This window comes from Mesocricetus auratus, unplaced genomic scaffold (assembly GCF_017639785.1).
Source record: "Mesocricetus auratus isolate SY011 unplaced genomic scaffold, BCM_Maur_2.0 Super-Scaffold_100015, whole genome shotgun sequence".
Classification (NCBI taxonomy): Eukaryota; Metazoa; Chordata; class Mammalia; order Rodentia; family Cricetidae; genus Mesocricetus; species Mesocricetus auratus.
This window is the reverse complement of record NW_024429198.1, coordinates 21,479,235-21,493,118: the sequence shown is the minus strand read 5'-3', so window position 1 is coordinate 21,493,118 and position 13,884 is coordinate 21,479,235. Positions and strand designations below refer to the sequence as shown.

Here is a 13,884-nt window from a genome sequence, read left to right as displayed (position 1 = left end):
AAACCAGCCTTGTTTGTGGGCCTGGCATCCCAGCCCAGAGTTAACAACTGTTGGCTACAGCTATGATCAGAGATGCCTGGCTGGACTGAGGTGATAAGGTTCCCTGACTTGCTAGTCTTTTTGTATTTAAATTGAAGGGCTCATACGCCTTAAGATGATGGTAGTTCCACAGATACATTAACCTGAGATGCCCTTGTCAAGAAAGAAAAGCCCTCCAGATTTACTAAAGAGGCAGCCTTGCGGGAGACTTGGGCACTTTCGCAGGACTCTGTAGCTGTTTGCTGTGACTTTGCTAAAGTGTGTGGGACTCGCACATCATGAGTTCCTGTTGTGTTTGGTAGAAACACGGTGACATCAGTATTTTGGCATTTCTGGAAGACCCATTGCTAAAGGAAACGTGGCTGCTGTCACCCCGTGTGATCCACTTATAGCAGCTTTTGTTTCCAAGCTGTATTTCCTGGAATACTTTTCTTAGTTAAAAAAAATCTGAACCGTGCTGATTGGCTCCTGCCGACTTTCTAGCAAATGTTTGTCTTCAACGTTGTAAAGCTGTGCTTTGCTTCAAGTCTCTATAAGCTGACAGTAACCATCAGGCTGTGGCTTTCTGATGGCCTGGGGGTTTTGTTGCTTTTTAAGTAGAGGAATATATAGAATAGTCTACAAAAAATGTTGTTTTGTTTTTGTTTTCAAGACAGGGTTTCTCTGTATTGTTTTGGAGGCTGTCCTGGAACTTGCTCTATAGACCAGGCTGGCCTCGAACTCACAGAGATCCGCCTGCCTCTGCCTCCCCAGTGCTGGGATTAAAGGTGTGTGTCACCAGTACCCGGCTGTTGTTTTGTTTTTGAAGTCTTCCTCCCCTTCCATCCTTCTGAGATCTTACAGATAGGTGACAGGATGGAGCTTTGATGATACTTTTATAATTCTAAATCCTCTTCAAGTTGACAATATTTTTTATTATAAAGAACTTACAAATAGGAATATCACACATTGAAAATAAGCCAGAGCCAAAGTCTGTACTTCTCAGTGACCTTCTGTCCAGCAGCTGCGGGCTTCGTGGTGGTCTTCAGACTTCTGTGTGGTGTCAGGCCCATTCTCTGAGACAGTCATTAAGTAGTTTGAAGTAGAGACATTGATTTTCAGAGGGGGATGAGATGTGCCTTCTAAGGTCTCCTCAGCAATCCCAATTCTACTGGACAGCGGGTGCGGAGTGCAGTCCTGCCTATGTGAAGACACCAACTGCATACAGGCGGGTCCAGGGAGCAAGGATGATGGTCAGGTGACGTCAGTGCCGATGCGGACAAGAGAGGGTCAGAAATGAACCACAGTCACAAGAGCCAGAGGAGTGTGTAGCCCTGGCCAGAGTACCCACCACCTAGGATTGCCTTCCATTCCCCCAACCCCAATCCTCTCTGCTCACGGCTCTCACAATTCCAAAGCAGTTTACAGGGTCTTGGAAGTTTGTTAAGAACCGCCATCATCTGATTTATGTGGAATAACCTTTGCTGTACAGAAAGGAAGCTTAGTCATGCCCTCAGGTGTGGAGCGTCGGGCAGCAGACTGGCCTTGCTATACATCCACTGACTCATTTTTCTCCATGTCTGTCAGTCCAGCCGACAATACTAGAACAAAGCCATTGTGGACCAACAGTTAAGCCTGATTTACTTTGACATTAGTAGAGGCTCCCAAACTACTGTCTTGGCTGAATATGCCCTATTTCGTTTTCCATCCCAGACTATTTTGAGTTGTGTACTTGGGCACCTGCTGTAGTCTGACCTGAGTGTTTGTGTTCCCTAAAACCACATGTGGAAATGCCGTCTACAGTACAGTGATGTCACTGTGCAGGACCTCTGGGAGTGGTTAGCACCAGGACTTCACTCTCTTGAGTGAGATTAATGCCTTTAGGGAGGGGACCTGGGAGAGTTACTTCAGCTCCTATGCTGTGTGAGGACCCATGGAAGCCACTGTCTAAGTAATAGGTCCTCACTGGGCATTGGCACCTTAATCTTGGACTTTCTGGTTTCCAGAGCTGTGAGGAGACATTTCTGTCACATATAAATTATCGGGCCCAAGATATTTTGTTACAGTAACCTAACAGAATAAGACAGTACCACAGTCACAAACATGTACAACGTAAGTGACCTGCTTTTAGTTGTATACTAACCAAGGTACGTGATGTATTTGTAATGTCCTACTGAACGTTTACAAAGAGATCACTTGCTTGTTTTTCTGCCACTCTCCACCAAAGATGAAATGTGCATCTGATCTAAATATACTGTTCCTTAGTGTTAGTGTTGTGTGATTTGTCAGGTGCAGGAATCAGTGAGCTGTGATGCTAAGTCCCAGCCTTCAGGACAAAACACCAGCTTGCACACCGATTAAGTTCGTGGGAAGTCTAGCTGCTGTAACACCTCACAGTTTATGTGATGAATTATCCTCCAAGTGTAGGACTGGCATGTTAATGTTGTGTTTTCTTCTGTGTTTGGAGTCTTCTAAAAATATAATAAAACACTTAACTACATAGCTAAGCTCGAATCACCTGAGTTAAGAGGCTTTGAACCATTTAAAAACGTGAACTGGTCCAGCATAGCTCCATATCTATCCTCTCACACAATACCCAGTTTGGTGGCTCTGCCATGCCTCTGACATGGTGAGATTTAATTTAATCATTATTTCAGGCGACTTTTATACAAAAAACAATTTGCACTTTTAATATAAAAGCTATTTACTGTCCTGGTGGAGAAGTAAAATGTAATTATGAAGTGAATTAAATTAATATTCAGGCATTTCCTCTGAATTTATTTTGTTTTGGTGCATGTTTGTTGCAGAATTTTGAGTCTTTCCTAGATAGGCCTAACCAGTGAGCAAGGTGGGCACCATGTTTATGGTCTGTATGGCTGTTTTTTGGCAGGTGCTGGACTGGATCGAGAACCATGGAGAAGCATTTCTGAGCAAACACACAGGCGTGGGCAAATCCCTTCACCGGGCCAGAGCTTTGCAGAAACGCCACGAGGACTTTGAGGAAGTTGCACAGGTACAACTGCGTCCTGAATACCCGGTGGCTGGGTTGGAAGTCACAGTTTTAACAAACCTGAGGCCAATTAGCCTTTCCTAGGTGTTCGAGGTTGTTTGGTGGGGTTATATTCATTCAGCTTGAAGTGACCTCCATCTAGGTAGAAAAGAGATCTAATTGGTTAACCCCCTGTAAGTTGTAGTGGTTTTGAAACAAGTTTGTCTTTGATGATTTTGTTGTGTTTATTAGGCCAGTTTGTGGCTTTCTCTTCACAGCTGGAGAACAACAGCTCTTCTGAGATTTCTGCAGTGACAGGCCTGGCATCCAGCTTGTTCTTTCTAGTTTTGTTAATTGTATGCTTGGGAAGGTAGAGCCAGGAGAGGAGGGTGCTCAGAGCCCAGGGTCTGTGCTGTGCCAGTGTTGGTGGTGATGCTGACAGCAGTGGGCCTCTTTGATCTGGAAAGTTACCCTGTGGTATCAGAGATATAAGGAAGTGGAGGAAAGCTGCTTTCAAAGGTAGTCGGTTAAGCCAGGAGTAGGGGGCACACACCTTTAGGCAAGGAGATCTCTGTGAGGTTGGGGCCAGCCTCACCTACATAATGAGTTCCAGGACAGCCAGGTCTACACAGAGAGACTCTGTCTCAAACAAACAAACAAACAACCCCACCCCTAGAAAAAGAAGTTATCTAAGTAGTCTAAATCCAGATTCAGACAGATTATGGTAATTAAGATATCACCAAGTCCTACAGACAAGTGGAAAATGGCCTCTGTTAGAAGACAGTGGTTTCTTCAGCAGTCACAGATGCGGGAGCCTGGGGGAATCTGTCCTGATAGGAAGATGCTTGGGCCCTTGGATTCTGCACCTGCCTGAATTGTTGTCCCTTAAGGGACGAAGTGAGCACTGAGATTGCGATTTCCTACTCACGTGCTTCTCAGAACAGCAAGCATTGACTTCATCTGGAGTAATGTTAAGTGCCCCTGGAACGGATGCCCATGAGAGCGGGCACTGTTTTGTTCACTCTCTATAATGAGCACCTACAACCGTATCTAGCATGTGTCTGTGCTCAGCAGCTGCCTGTCTGAATGAATGGACTAAACGAGTAGAAAGAAGTACCTGGAGGATCCTATCAGCAGGCAGCAAAGGGATTGGTAAATACATCTGTAGCTTAGAGGATTTCTGTGTGAGCAAAAGAGAAATCTAGGAGGCAGCCAAGCGTCACACAAAGCTATAGACGCTAGAGGAGGCCTGAGGGCAGCAAGAGGCCTTAGACAGGCTCGTTGGCATTTTTTAATAACCCCAAAAATGTAAAGGAAAAAAAATCACTTCCAAATAAGCATACAGCTTTGGGGAGAGGTATAGAAAACCAAGTAAATCAACCCCCCCCAAAAAGATCAAAAGAAGTGAGGACTAGATTCATGCAAAAAAAAAAAAAATCACAAAATTAAGACAAGGCAGCCCCACCCACTTACCCTCCCAGAGCTCAAGTAAGAAAAAAAAAAAGTGCAACCATTAGATAAGACCTTTTCCTAAACTATCACCACAACAGAGTAGCTTGTCTTACTTGAGCTCTGGGAGGGGAAGAGGGCGGGGCCCCCTCATCCTTGCCGGCTTCCTGTGAAGCAAATTGCAGTGAGGGTATGGTATCCACACCCATATTTACACTTTGGTGTTGTAAGGGCCAGTGGGATGTTCAAACACCTTCAACATTGAGATAGGAGCTCTTAATACAAAGCATATTCCCAAAGGGAAAACAAAGGCTGAGAGATAGAGAAGAAATTCCCTCTCTTGGTTAAGGTGGGTTTTTGTCTCAGAGATCCCTTTGACTCATTTGTAGCATTCATTCCAAGTTGGCTTTTGCTTAAAGCTGTTTTATTAAAAGATTTATTGATTTTTACATGTGTGTGTATTTTATCTATTTTATCTATATGTATTATCTGTGTGCCAAATTCATGCCTGGTTCCTGTGGAAGCCAACAGAGGGCATTAAACCCCTGGACCTGGAGTAGCAGGTGATTGTGAGCTGCCGTGGGACTGCTGGGACTCAAACTCTAGTCCATGGTGCCTAACCACCAAACCATCACTCCAGTCCCCTAGACATCTTAAAGTAGCAATTGCTTAATACAGTCTTTTCTTGGGAGCTTAGTGAGTTGTGACTTGATGAAGTCGCTTAAGCAGATTTAAAAAGGAAGCAGTGAGAGTGTATGATTCAGTTCTCTGAAAGTGTGCTAAATATAGGTTTATTCTGTAGAGTATTCCAGTGTTCTAGGAAGGAGGAACCTTGAAAGTGCCTCTGAGTTTGCACGGTGGAAAGTGAGCCCTAGGCCTAGCCTGACTTGGTCAGATGCCCACCCTTGATGTAGGTGCCTGGGGCTTCAGGATTGGTTCAGATTCTGTGACCTCCTCATGAAGCTCGGGTCACTGTGGGTACAGTCTTGCAGAGCCAAAAACGTCCATGTGATGACTGTGAAGCTCCTCTTTGTGCGTTGATTGTGAGTACATCTTTGCCTTCGCCGGCTACCATGTGCTGTGTGACACGCACAGCTAGCGAGCGTTTTCATATACTACTGTTTATAGTTAAGATTGCCTTTGCATATGACTGATGGAAAGGCAGCCTGTCCTTGAACACCCATCTTTTACTTCCCAAGGAGTTTTCTGAGTGGGCGTTTTTAAGTTTAAAAAGCTATGATTACAACAGGGAAGGAAAGCCCAGAGAAACCTGGTTTCTGACAGCTGGTTCTGAGACCAGCAGGCTCCTGACTGTCACTAGTGACTCTGGTGGAGCCTCTCCAGAGAAACCTACATACACTGTGTCACACTTCACCTTACAGTCACAACCTGCCCCAAGGCACTCTCCTCAAGGCAGCTCAGTGGACAGCTCCATGTGCCATGACATTACCTTGTCTTCCTGGGTAAGGGTCTGAGAAGTTGTCTCCTTAGATTATCAGAGGGCAAGCAGATGTCCCCACTGTCTCACTGTTTTGCTGGGAGGATGTTGTGTCTACGTGGACATATAGCTTGTCCACATTTGTAACATGACCTGAACTTTTCCATATATTAAGCTTCTGTGGTCTAATAAAGTCAACTTTCAATATAAGATGGTTCGTAGAGATGAAACACCATGGCCAAATCACCTTGGGGAGGACAGGGTTTGTTAGGCTTACACTTCCGCTTTGTAGTCATGACTGAAGGAAGTCAGGGCAGCAACTCAAGCAGGGCTAGAATATGGAGGCAGGAGTTGATGCAAAGGTCATAGAGGAGTGCTGCTTACTGACTTGCTCCCCATAGCTTGCTCAGCCTGCCTTCTTACAGAACCTAGGACCACCAGCCCAGAGATGGCACCACCCACGGTGGGCTGGGCCTACCCCCATCAATCACTAGTTAAGGAAACACCTTTCAATGCTCATTTTCTATTATCTAGAAATTTGCATTTTCATTTATTGTAAATAGCTTTTGTCATCTTTGGTGAGAAGAGAGCCTTAGTGGCTGAGAGCAGTTGGAGGAGGACCACTCACCTACCTTTGCCTTGTAGCTGCTCATGTCCCAAATTCTGCTAGTTACACAATATAGGTTGTTTCTCAAGAAAGAGGAAATGCTTTGGGCTCCATGGCCCGCCCCTTGAATTGTGTCCTTAATTCCCCAATGGGGATAAAAGGAATGGCCCAAGAGGGGTATCTCAGGCTGTAGAAAGGAGAAGGCCAGGCTGGGCCCTTCAAGTCCCCTGAAGTGTGCTACCTTTTGACTGCCTGGCCTTCTGTCTTTGGACAGCCACACCTCTCCTGACTGATTTGAGCAGAGCCAAGTTTTGTCACAGGAGGTGGAAGTGAACTTATCCTTGTCACAGGGCTTCTGTAGGGTTTAGTGTTGATGATACTGATGGCTTAGCAATTAGCATTAGAAACCAGTCCAGTCCAGTCGAGATGGACTCAGGAAGGCTTTGTTACCAGGAAGACCTAGCTGGGGTTTCAGATGTTCCTGTCCCCATCCTGCCCCACTGAGGAAAGCCCTTACTTCCCTTGTAGAGCCATCATTTTCTTTGAGTGTGTCACTCAAAACACACTTGTTCCTTTAGCATACATATTTTTTCAGTGATGCTTTGCAGTGAAGTCCTAGAGAGTCTCTTGGCAGTTCACTGATGCTTTCCCCCTGGGAGGCCATGCCAGCTGAAGGCTCACTTATCAAGCAGCAGAGGTAAATACTTCAAAGCTCTGGTGACAGTCAGCGAGGAAGCAAGATTCCCCTTTTCAGAAACACATTCACAGAACTCTGTTTTCCAAAGGGGAGGCTGAGCTGGTGACTGCACTCCGTGCCCCAACCCCCCAGTGTACTCGAAGCAGTTGATTGATTGATACGACTAAATATAACTAGACTCTTAATTTGGAGGGCACCCCTTCCCCAAACAGATGTTGGCTGTTGTCACCCAGAGGACCATTTGCTGGTAGTTTGGGTCACATCCTGACAAGTTGAGGAAGTGGATTCTTTAAGAGTTGCCCCTGCAGCCTCCAATGAGGTCCCTGGGTTAGTCAAAGGCACACTCTGGCAGAGAATTTGAGATCCCAGTCTCTGCCTGGCTTCCTGTTTAAAGATGTGATCTCCTCCCTCCATTGTGACACTAGAGGCCAAACCAGTGGGACCACCTGTAATTGAAGTGTTGACCTCCAAAACTGCAGGCCTACTAAGTCCATGTATAAAGCCAGTCCCTCTCTGGTGTATTGTTACCATAATGAAAAATAGATTCAGAAAATGGGGACTGCTCCTCATAATGAATACCTCTTTGGAATTCAGTTGCACCCAGAGGTTCAAAGTGTTTGGAGGAATAAATGAGAAAAGGCCTGGGAAGCTGATTTTGCAAGCATGTAGGATACAGGAGTTACAAGGTCCAGGCAGCTTCAGCAGATACATCAAAAGCCCAGAGTCCAAAGACAAGTTTTTCTCAGTGTCAGAGTCCCAGAATGTTGCCTTCTAGGAATGGCGCTGCCGTCCATACATGCATCACAGAGCTGCACCATGACATACATTCCCGGAAACTTGCTGGTATCAGGGTGCAGCCCTGGAAAGCTGCCACATGGGTAATGACAAGCAAAGCAGGAGGACCCAGGCTAGGAGCCTGACTTCTTATTGTAGTCTGCACATGGTGCTGGACCTGGCTCTTGCAGATTTAGTACCTGCCCTGCTGGCCTTCGTTGTGCTTTGATGGTTAACTCCTTCTGATTGTTCATTTTCTTCTGGAATGGGACTGTCCATGGTGTTCCTATCAAGGCAGGGGGTCATCTTCCTTCGAGTTTCACACACTTAATGATTTTAAGTTTACTTTGAGTCTCAAAGGCACCAACTGGTCTGATTTTGCTCTGTGACATAGACAGGAGCCTGAGGTATCAGGGACAGAGTGCGGTGGTTTGCTGTAGTATGGTGTGCCCTCCCCAAAGGTTTATGTGTTGAAATAATCCCAGAAGGATGCAGGAGGAGAGAGGAGGGAAGTCGGGTGGGTGTCTTAGGGTTAGATGCACTTATCAGGGCAGATCCCCTATGGCTGGATCCTAGTGACTTTATAAGGAAAAGAGGGTTTGGGCATATACCCAAAGGATGCACATTCACACCAAAAGGATACTTGCTCAGCTATGTTCACAGCAGCATAATTCATCATAGCCAGAACCTGGAAACAATCTAGATGCAGTCAATCGAAGAATGGATAAGGAAAATGTGGCACGTTTACACAGTGGAGTACTATGCGGTGGTAAAAAACAATGATACCTTGAAATTTGCAGGCAAATGAACACAACTAGAAAAAGCCATCCCGAGTGAGGTAACCCAAACCCAGAAAGACAAGTATAATATGTACTCACTCATAAGTTGATATTAGATATAAAGCAAAGGATAACCAGCCTACAGGCCACAACACCAGGGAACCTAGGTAACAAAGAGGACCCTAAGAGAGACATACATGGATCCTCCTAGGAAGGGGAAAAGACAAGATCTCCTGAGTAAATTGAGAGTGTGGGAAGCAGGGAGTAGAGTAGAAGGGGAGGGGGGGGAATGTATAGCTCAACAATAAACAAACAAGTAAATAATAAATAAGGAAAAATACAGGCAAGAAAAGAGGGACCAGGAGAAACATCCATCCATCCATACCTGTCTCCTATAATACCTTGCAGCACCTTGGGACTGCCACCAAGAAGGGATCAGATGTAGCCCTTAGCTCCTGGGCTTCAGAACCACAGTATCAGTGAGCCTTCTTGTGTGCTCTCCCAGTCCTCGAGACTGTGCTGTTGGCAACAGAAAAGATAGATAGAGACATCCTTCCTGTCTAGTTGGAGCCTCGCTTCCCATGCTGTTCCAAACCCCCATCACCTGACTGAGCCTGCTTCTCCTTCCAGGGACATTTCCCCCGTACTTTGAGCCACCTCCCACCCTGTGCAGAGACCCCCCCCCCCTTGCTCAGCTATAGGAGTTTGGGCCATGGGATGAATGAGCCAGCCAACTGTCTCAGCAGAGACACAGGCTCGATTTCTAGTCCTCCCTGGAGAGCAGGCTGCTCTGACTCCTCTGAGGGTCCCCAGCTAGGCTCATCTCCCCCTCGCCTTGGTAATGCCCCCTTTGAGCAGTTTCCAGGAACTGTCCCGGGCTATAGCTTATCTGCTCATGAGAGAAATGCAGCCACAGCCAAGAGTTTATCAAGAATTTAGCAAGTTTCTCAAGTAGAGCAGTCTTCGGAGAACATTGCATCGGTATTCACACTTCACGTTGGCATTTCTACACTAACTCGTTTAGAGCCACTGGAATTCTCTTTTCCTTCTGAAACTGAACTTTGAAGCAGGGAAGAGAAAGCACAGCTACTCTGCCATTAAGAACGAGAGAAAAAGCGAAACAGGCATTTGTGGCCATGGGGCATTTCCTGACTCCACCTTAGCAAAAATCTCACAGCCCTTTCTGAGTCATAAGCTGTTCTGGCCGGTTCGTAATAATCTGCTTGGTATCAGAAAAGGCTACCGATAGGCATGTGTGGGCCTCCTGAACTTTCTTATGCTCCTTATCATATGTATATATATATATTTCTGTCTAACTTAAGTAAATGATCAGAAGCGCTGCTCATAGGCTCTGTGCTGCTGTGCCGTTATGGCTCCCACACTGGCTGGTTTGCTGAATGCTCATCTTCTGTTGTTCTGGGTGTTGTCTCCTGCAGAACACATACACAAATGCAGACAAACTGTTAGAAGCAGCGGAGCAGCTGGCTCAGACGGGCGAATGTGACCCCGAAGAGATTTATCAGGCTGCTCATCAACTTGAAGACCGGATTCAAGATTTTGTTCGGCGAGTTGAACAGCGCAAGATCCTGCTGGACATGTCCGTGTCGTTCCACACCCACGTAAAAGAGGTAAGGCTTCATACGATGACAAAATATAATCTGACTGACAGGGTCTTTGAATTTGTTGGAAGGGATCCTAGTTTTGTCATAATGAGGGACAGGTGTTAGGAAGCAAGCTGGACACCTGCTGCTGGCAGTGTCACAGGGATGCATGTCTACCTTTGTTAGGGGTGTCTGTAGGTGGGGGGGTGGAGGGGAGACTTGTGGGTCAGGAGATGAGTGGGGAAAACGAAACAATGAGATTCCTTTAGAGAGGAATTCTCTACACAAGCCTGCGACACTGGCCATGTTGCCTTAGGATTCTCTGTTCTTATGTTATCTGATTTGTGTTAGTTATTCTGCTTTTACTACACATTTCGTATCAAAGCCAAGAGAGGAATAGGGTCACAGACAGTAAGATGTGACAGCCAGCCAGGAGCAGTAAACAGGATGGAAGGCATGCATCCTACCAGTCCCGTGACCGCACAGGACACTGATGCTCCAGTGTCTTAGATGCCAAAGGAGTGGTGGGAAGGGTGGTAGGCACAGAGGGAATCGGCGGCAGATTGAGAGAATAAGGCACATCCTTCCCATGGTAGATGGTGTGTGGTACCTGCCTGAATTGCATGCCTGGGAATCCTCTTCAGTGTCTGGGCAATCCCAGGGACGGGGCAGTGTCCTCTGAGACAGAAGTCTTTGCCCAAGTCAGTCTGTGGTACAGATACCCTGTGTATTGTGCCATGGTTTTCACTAACCAGACAGATCAGGACAGCTGAGTGGAAAGCGGTTTGCAGGGGGTGAGGTCTGTTGATTTTTTTTTTCATAGCAGTAGTATCATTTTTAAGGAAATTATTATAAAAATATTCGGTGGCCGACACTGGAGAGTCTCTAGGCTTGCAAATTATTTTTAAAGGTAACACCTTCAGTTTTTATAGGTTTGTACTCTGTGACCGCTAGTATCCATGTGTCTGCAGGCTAAGAAGGTCCCAGTCCATCTTCTGGGTGACAGGTTTTTCTCCCACTCCCTGAGAAGGTTCCGGGTTCCATTCTTTCCTTTTTATTGGTGGGACCATCATGGCAGGCATATTTTCTTCAACTCTTAGATAACCCAGAATAAAGGGCCATCTGGTGGCTAGTGAGGAACACGTACTTAGCAGGACACACATGTGCTCGGTGGCTTACAGTATAGCCAGGGACTATATCCTACAGGCTGGCACTAGTCAGGATTTTCTCCTCCAAGTGGTTGGGCTTCATGTTAGCGCCAGAGCTCTGCTGAGAGGGTTCATGTCTTCCTGTGTAACCCACTGTGTCCCCCTTCTGCACTGCATATGCCCTTCCCAGGAAGGACCCTTGGCAGATTCATGCTAGGAGAAAGGTTGCTTTCAGTTGTGTTCCACAAGCAGCTTATGACTCCATCCCACCGAAGTTTAGATGAGCTGTGATCAATTTAAAGTGAAGGCAAAAGTTAAGCCAGAGAGCAGGAGGAAGGAAACACATTGATTGCATTGATAGGTATTTGCATGACGTCGTCAAGTGAATGACAGGCTGCTGCCAGATATATTGTGCAAGCGTTCTCCTCAGACAGTTAGCTTGAGAAAGATCCTTATCTGTCACAGGCAAGTTCATAGACCTTTGTAAAAGTTACCCAGTAAGGCCCTCCAGACCCAGAAGGTGCCCTCCACATGCACAGCAGTTGTTCCTTGATTCTCTACCTGGCGGGTGTCACTCCTCACTGTGTGGCTAGTTTCTGGCTCATGAGACAATCCCATAGCAACTCTCTCTGGAAAGTCCCAGGTGAAGGTGACTACTCATGGCCAGCTAGTTCAGGTATCTGTGGGGATCCCATCCAGAAGAGAGACTGGTGGCCAGCTCTGTGTACATCAACCTTAGATTCTGGCCCAAGACCTCCAGATTATGGCCACTCGACCTTAGGATTCTGTGCCATCTGTTTTTTCCGTCAGTGTCGGTATGTCACTTCTCTGTCTTACCGTGTCTACTCATGAGCTAAAAGTGTTAAAGTGGTCTGTGGCCTTAGTCCTACCTTGAAGAAGGGTACCGGCTTCACTCTCGTTCCTGGAATTGAGAAGAGGACTTATTTCCACAGAAGGCAACTATTTCACACCTTCATGCTAGATTCAGCCTCAGTTTCCTCCTCAGCCAGATTTAGAAGTATTCCAGGACACTCCCTGCAGAAGTGTTCGTGGGACTCCTCACCCCTTTCAGAAGGCTCAAGTGTCCTTGCCACCCCCTCTCACCCCACATTGTCTTTTCCTTAGCGGTTGTTTATTGGCCACATGAACGTGGGCTTTGTGGGGGAGGACTCTGAGTTTCTGCTTGCAATCCTTTCCTGTTGGTCTTGTTACCTTTTCCGTACCATCTGTGACATTTATCCACATCATGGATAATTCGGGCCGACTTTCCTTTGAGTGAATTTGTTTTCTTTTTTAATTTGGTCATGACTTATCCTTTTCACTCTGCCATTGTGAAATGCCCCTGAGCACACTGTGACATGTGAGGAGCTAAGTGGTGACCACAGCTGCCATCACACTTCAGACAGGGGTTTCGCTTGGTAGTTTGAGGTCTGGTTCCTTTGTGTTCTCGCTATGTAGCCTCTTCTAAGAGTTAGATACTTCACACAAGCTTGTGAAATAAAACATTAACCTGCCGTCTGATCTTAGGTTTAGTGCCTGGAGTGAGATTTTTAGTTTTGGATCCAGTGGAAAAAACATTACCCGTTTCTGCTCATTCAACTTCATCCTCAGAGTTATTTCATGGATTAATTACTCACTACCTTTGACATTCATGGGTCAATTGATGCAGCTTAGTAGCAACATCAAGCTTGCTGCCAGTTTGTTTCTGGGGATGATTCAGTGACCAGCACTGGCTTCTGTTCTTAGAATCCCTGGTCCCCAGGAAGGATCACTCTCCCTGAACCAAGCTGCTGCCATCCTGAGTGGGTTAAGTAAAGAAACCTGCCTGGGCTTCTGCGCATTTGTTGCTGAACTGGACACATTTTTGTTTTGAGTAATGCCTGGCAAAAGAGAGCTTCTCATTTTACTCAGGAGTCAGAATTAATGGTCCACCAGCCACCTGGAGACTTTTTTTGTCTGAGTGCCAGTCTGATTTCATTTTCATTCCTAGCAAGCGAACAGGTCAACTTCCTTTTATATGCTCGTTGGAGCCAGGCCTCAACACTCCCAAGGAAGCGGCAGAGAGAGAAGCTCAGTGCACTTGGGGAAAAAGAAAGTTCCAGGCCCTTTGGTGTGCAGCTGAGCTCTCTGATCTGCCACCCTCAGCCTGACCAGGTCTACTCAGGAGCCGTGGAACGGCCCCCAGTGCTTGTTCAGGCAGCCGCTGCCAACACCTGTGGTTCTCTCCTCCTCTGGGGTAGCCAGAGAGCCTGTCCAGCACCTGGTGGCTACCTGCCAGTACACAGCACACAAAGCAGCTGTCCTCCTATTGGTGGTTCTGTGACTGGCTCTCCCACAGAGACCTTGCTCTGCTCTCCATGGAGACTTTCTGTAGGCCCCACCCT

General features: G+C 46.5%; 1 protein-coding gene across 1 annotated transcript in view; it reads left to right on the top strand.

The window, feature by feature from the left end:
* Positions 1–13,884, top strand: part of Trio (trio Rho guanine nucleotide exchange factor) — a 275,905-nt gene that overhangs the window by 137,735 nt on the left and 124,286 nt on the right. Inside the window, 2 exon segments of the mRNA XM_040757679.1 lie at positions 2,909–3,031; positions 10,188–10,379. Of these exon segments, the coding sequence (XP_040613613.1) occupies positions 2,909–3,031; positions 10,188–10,379 (315 nt within the window).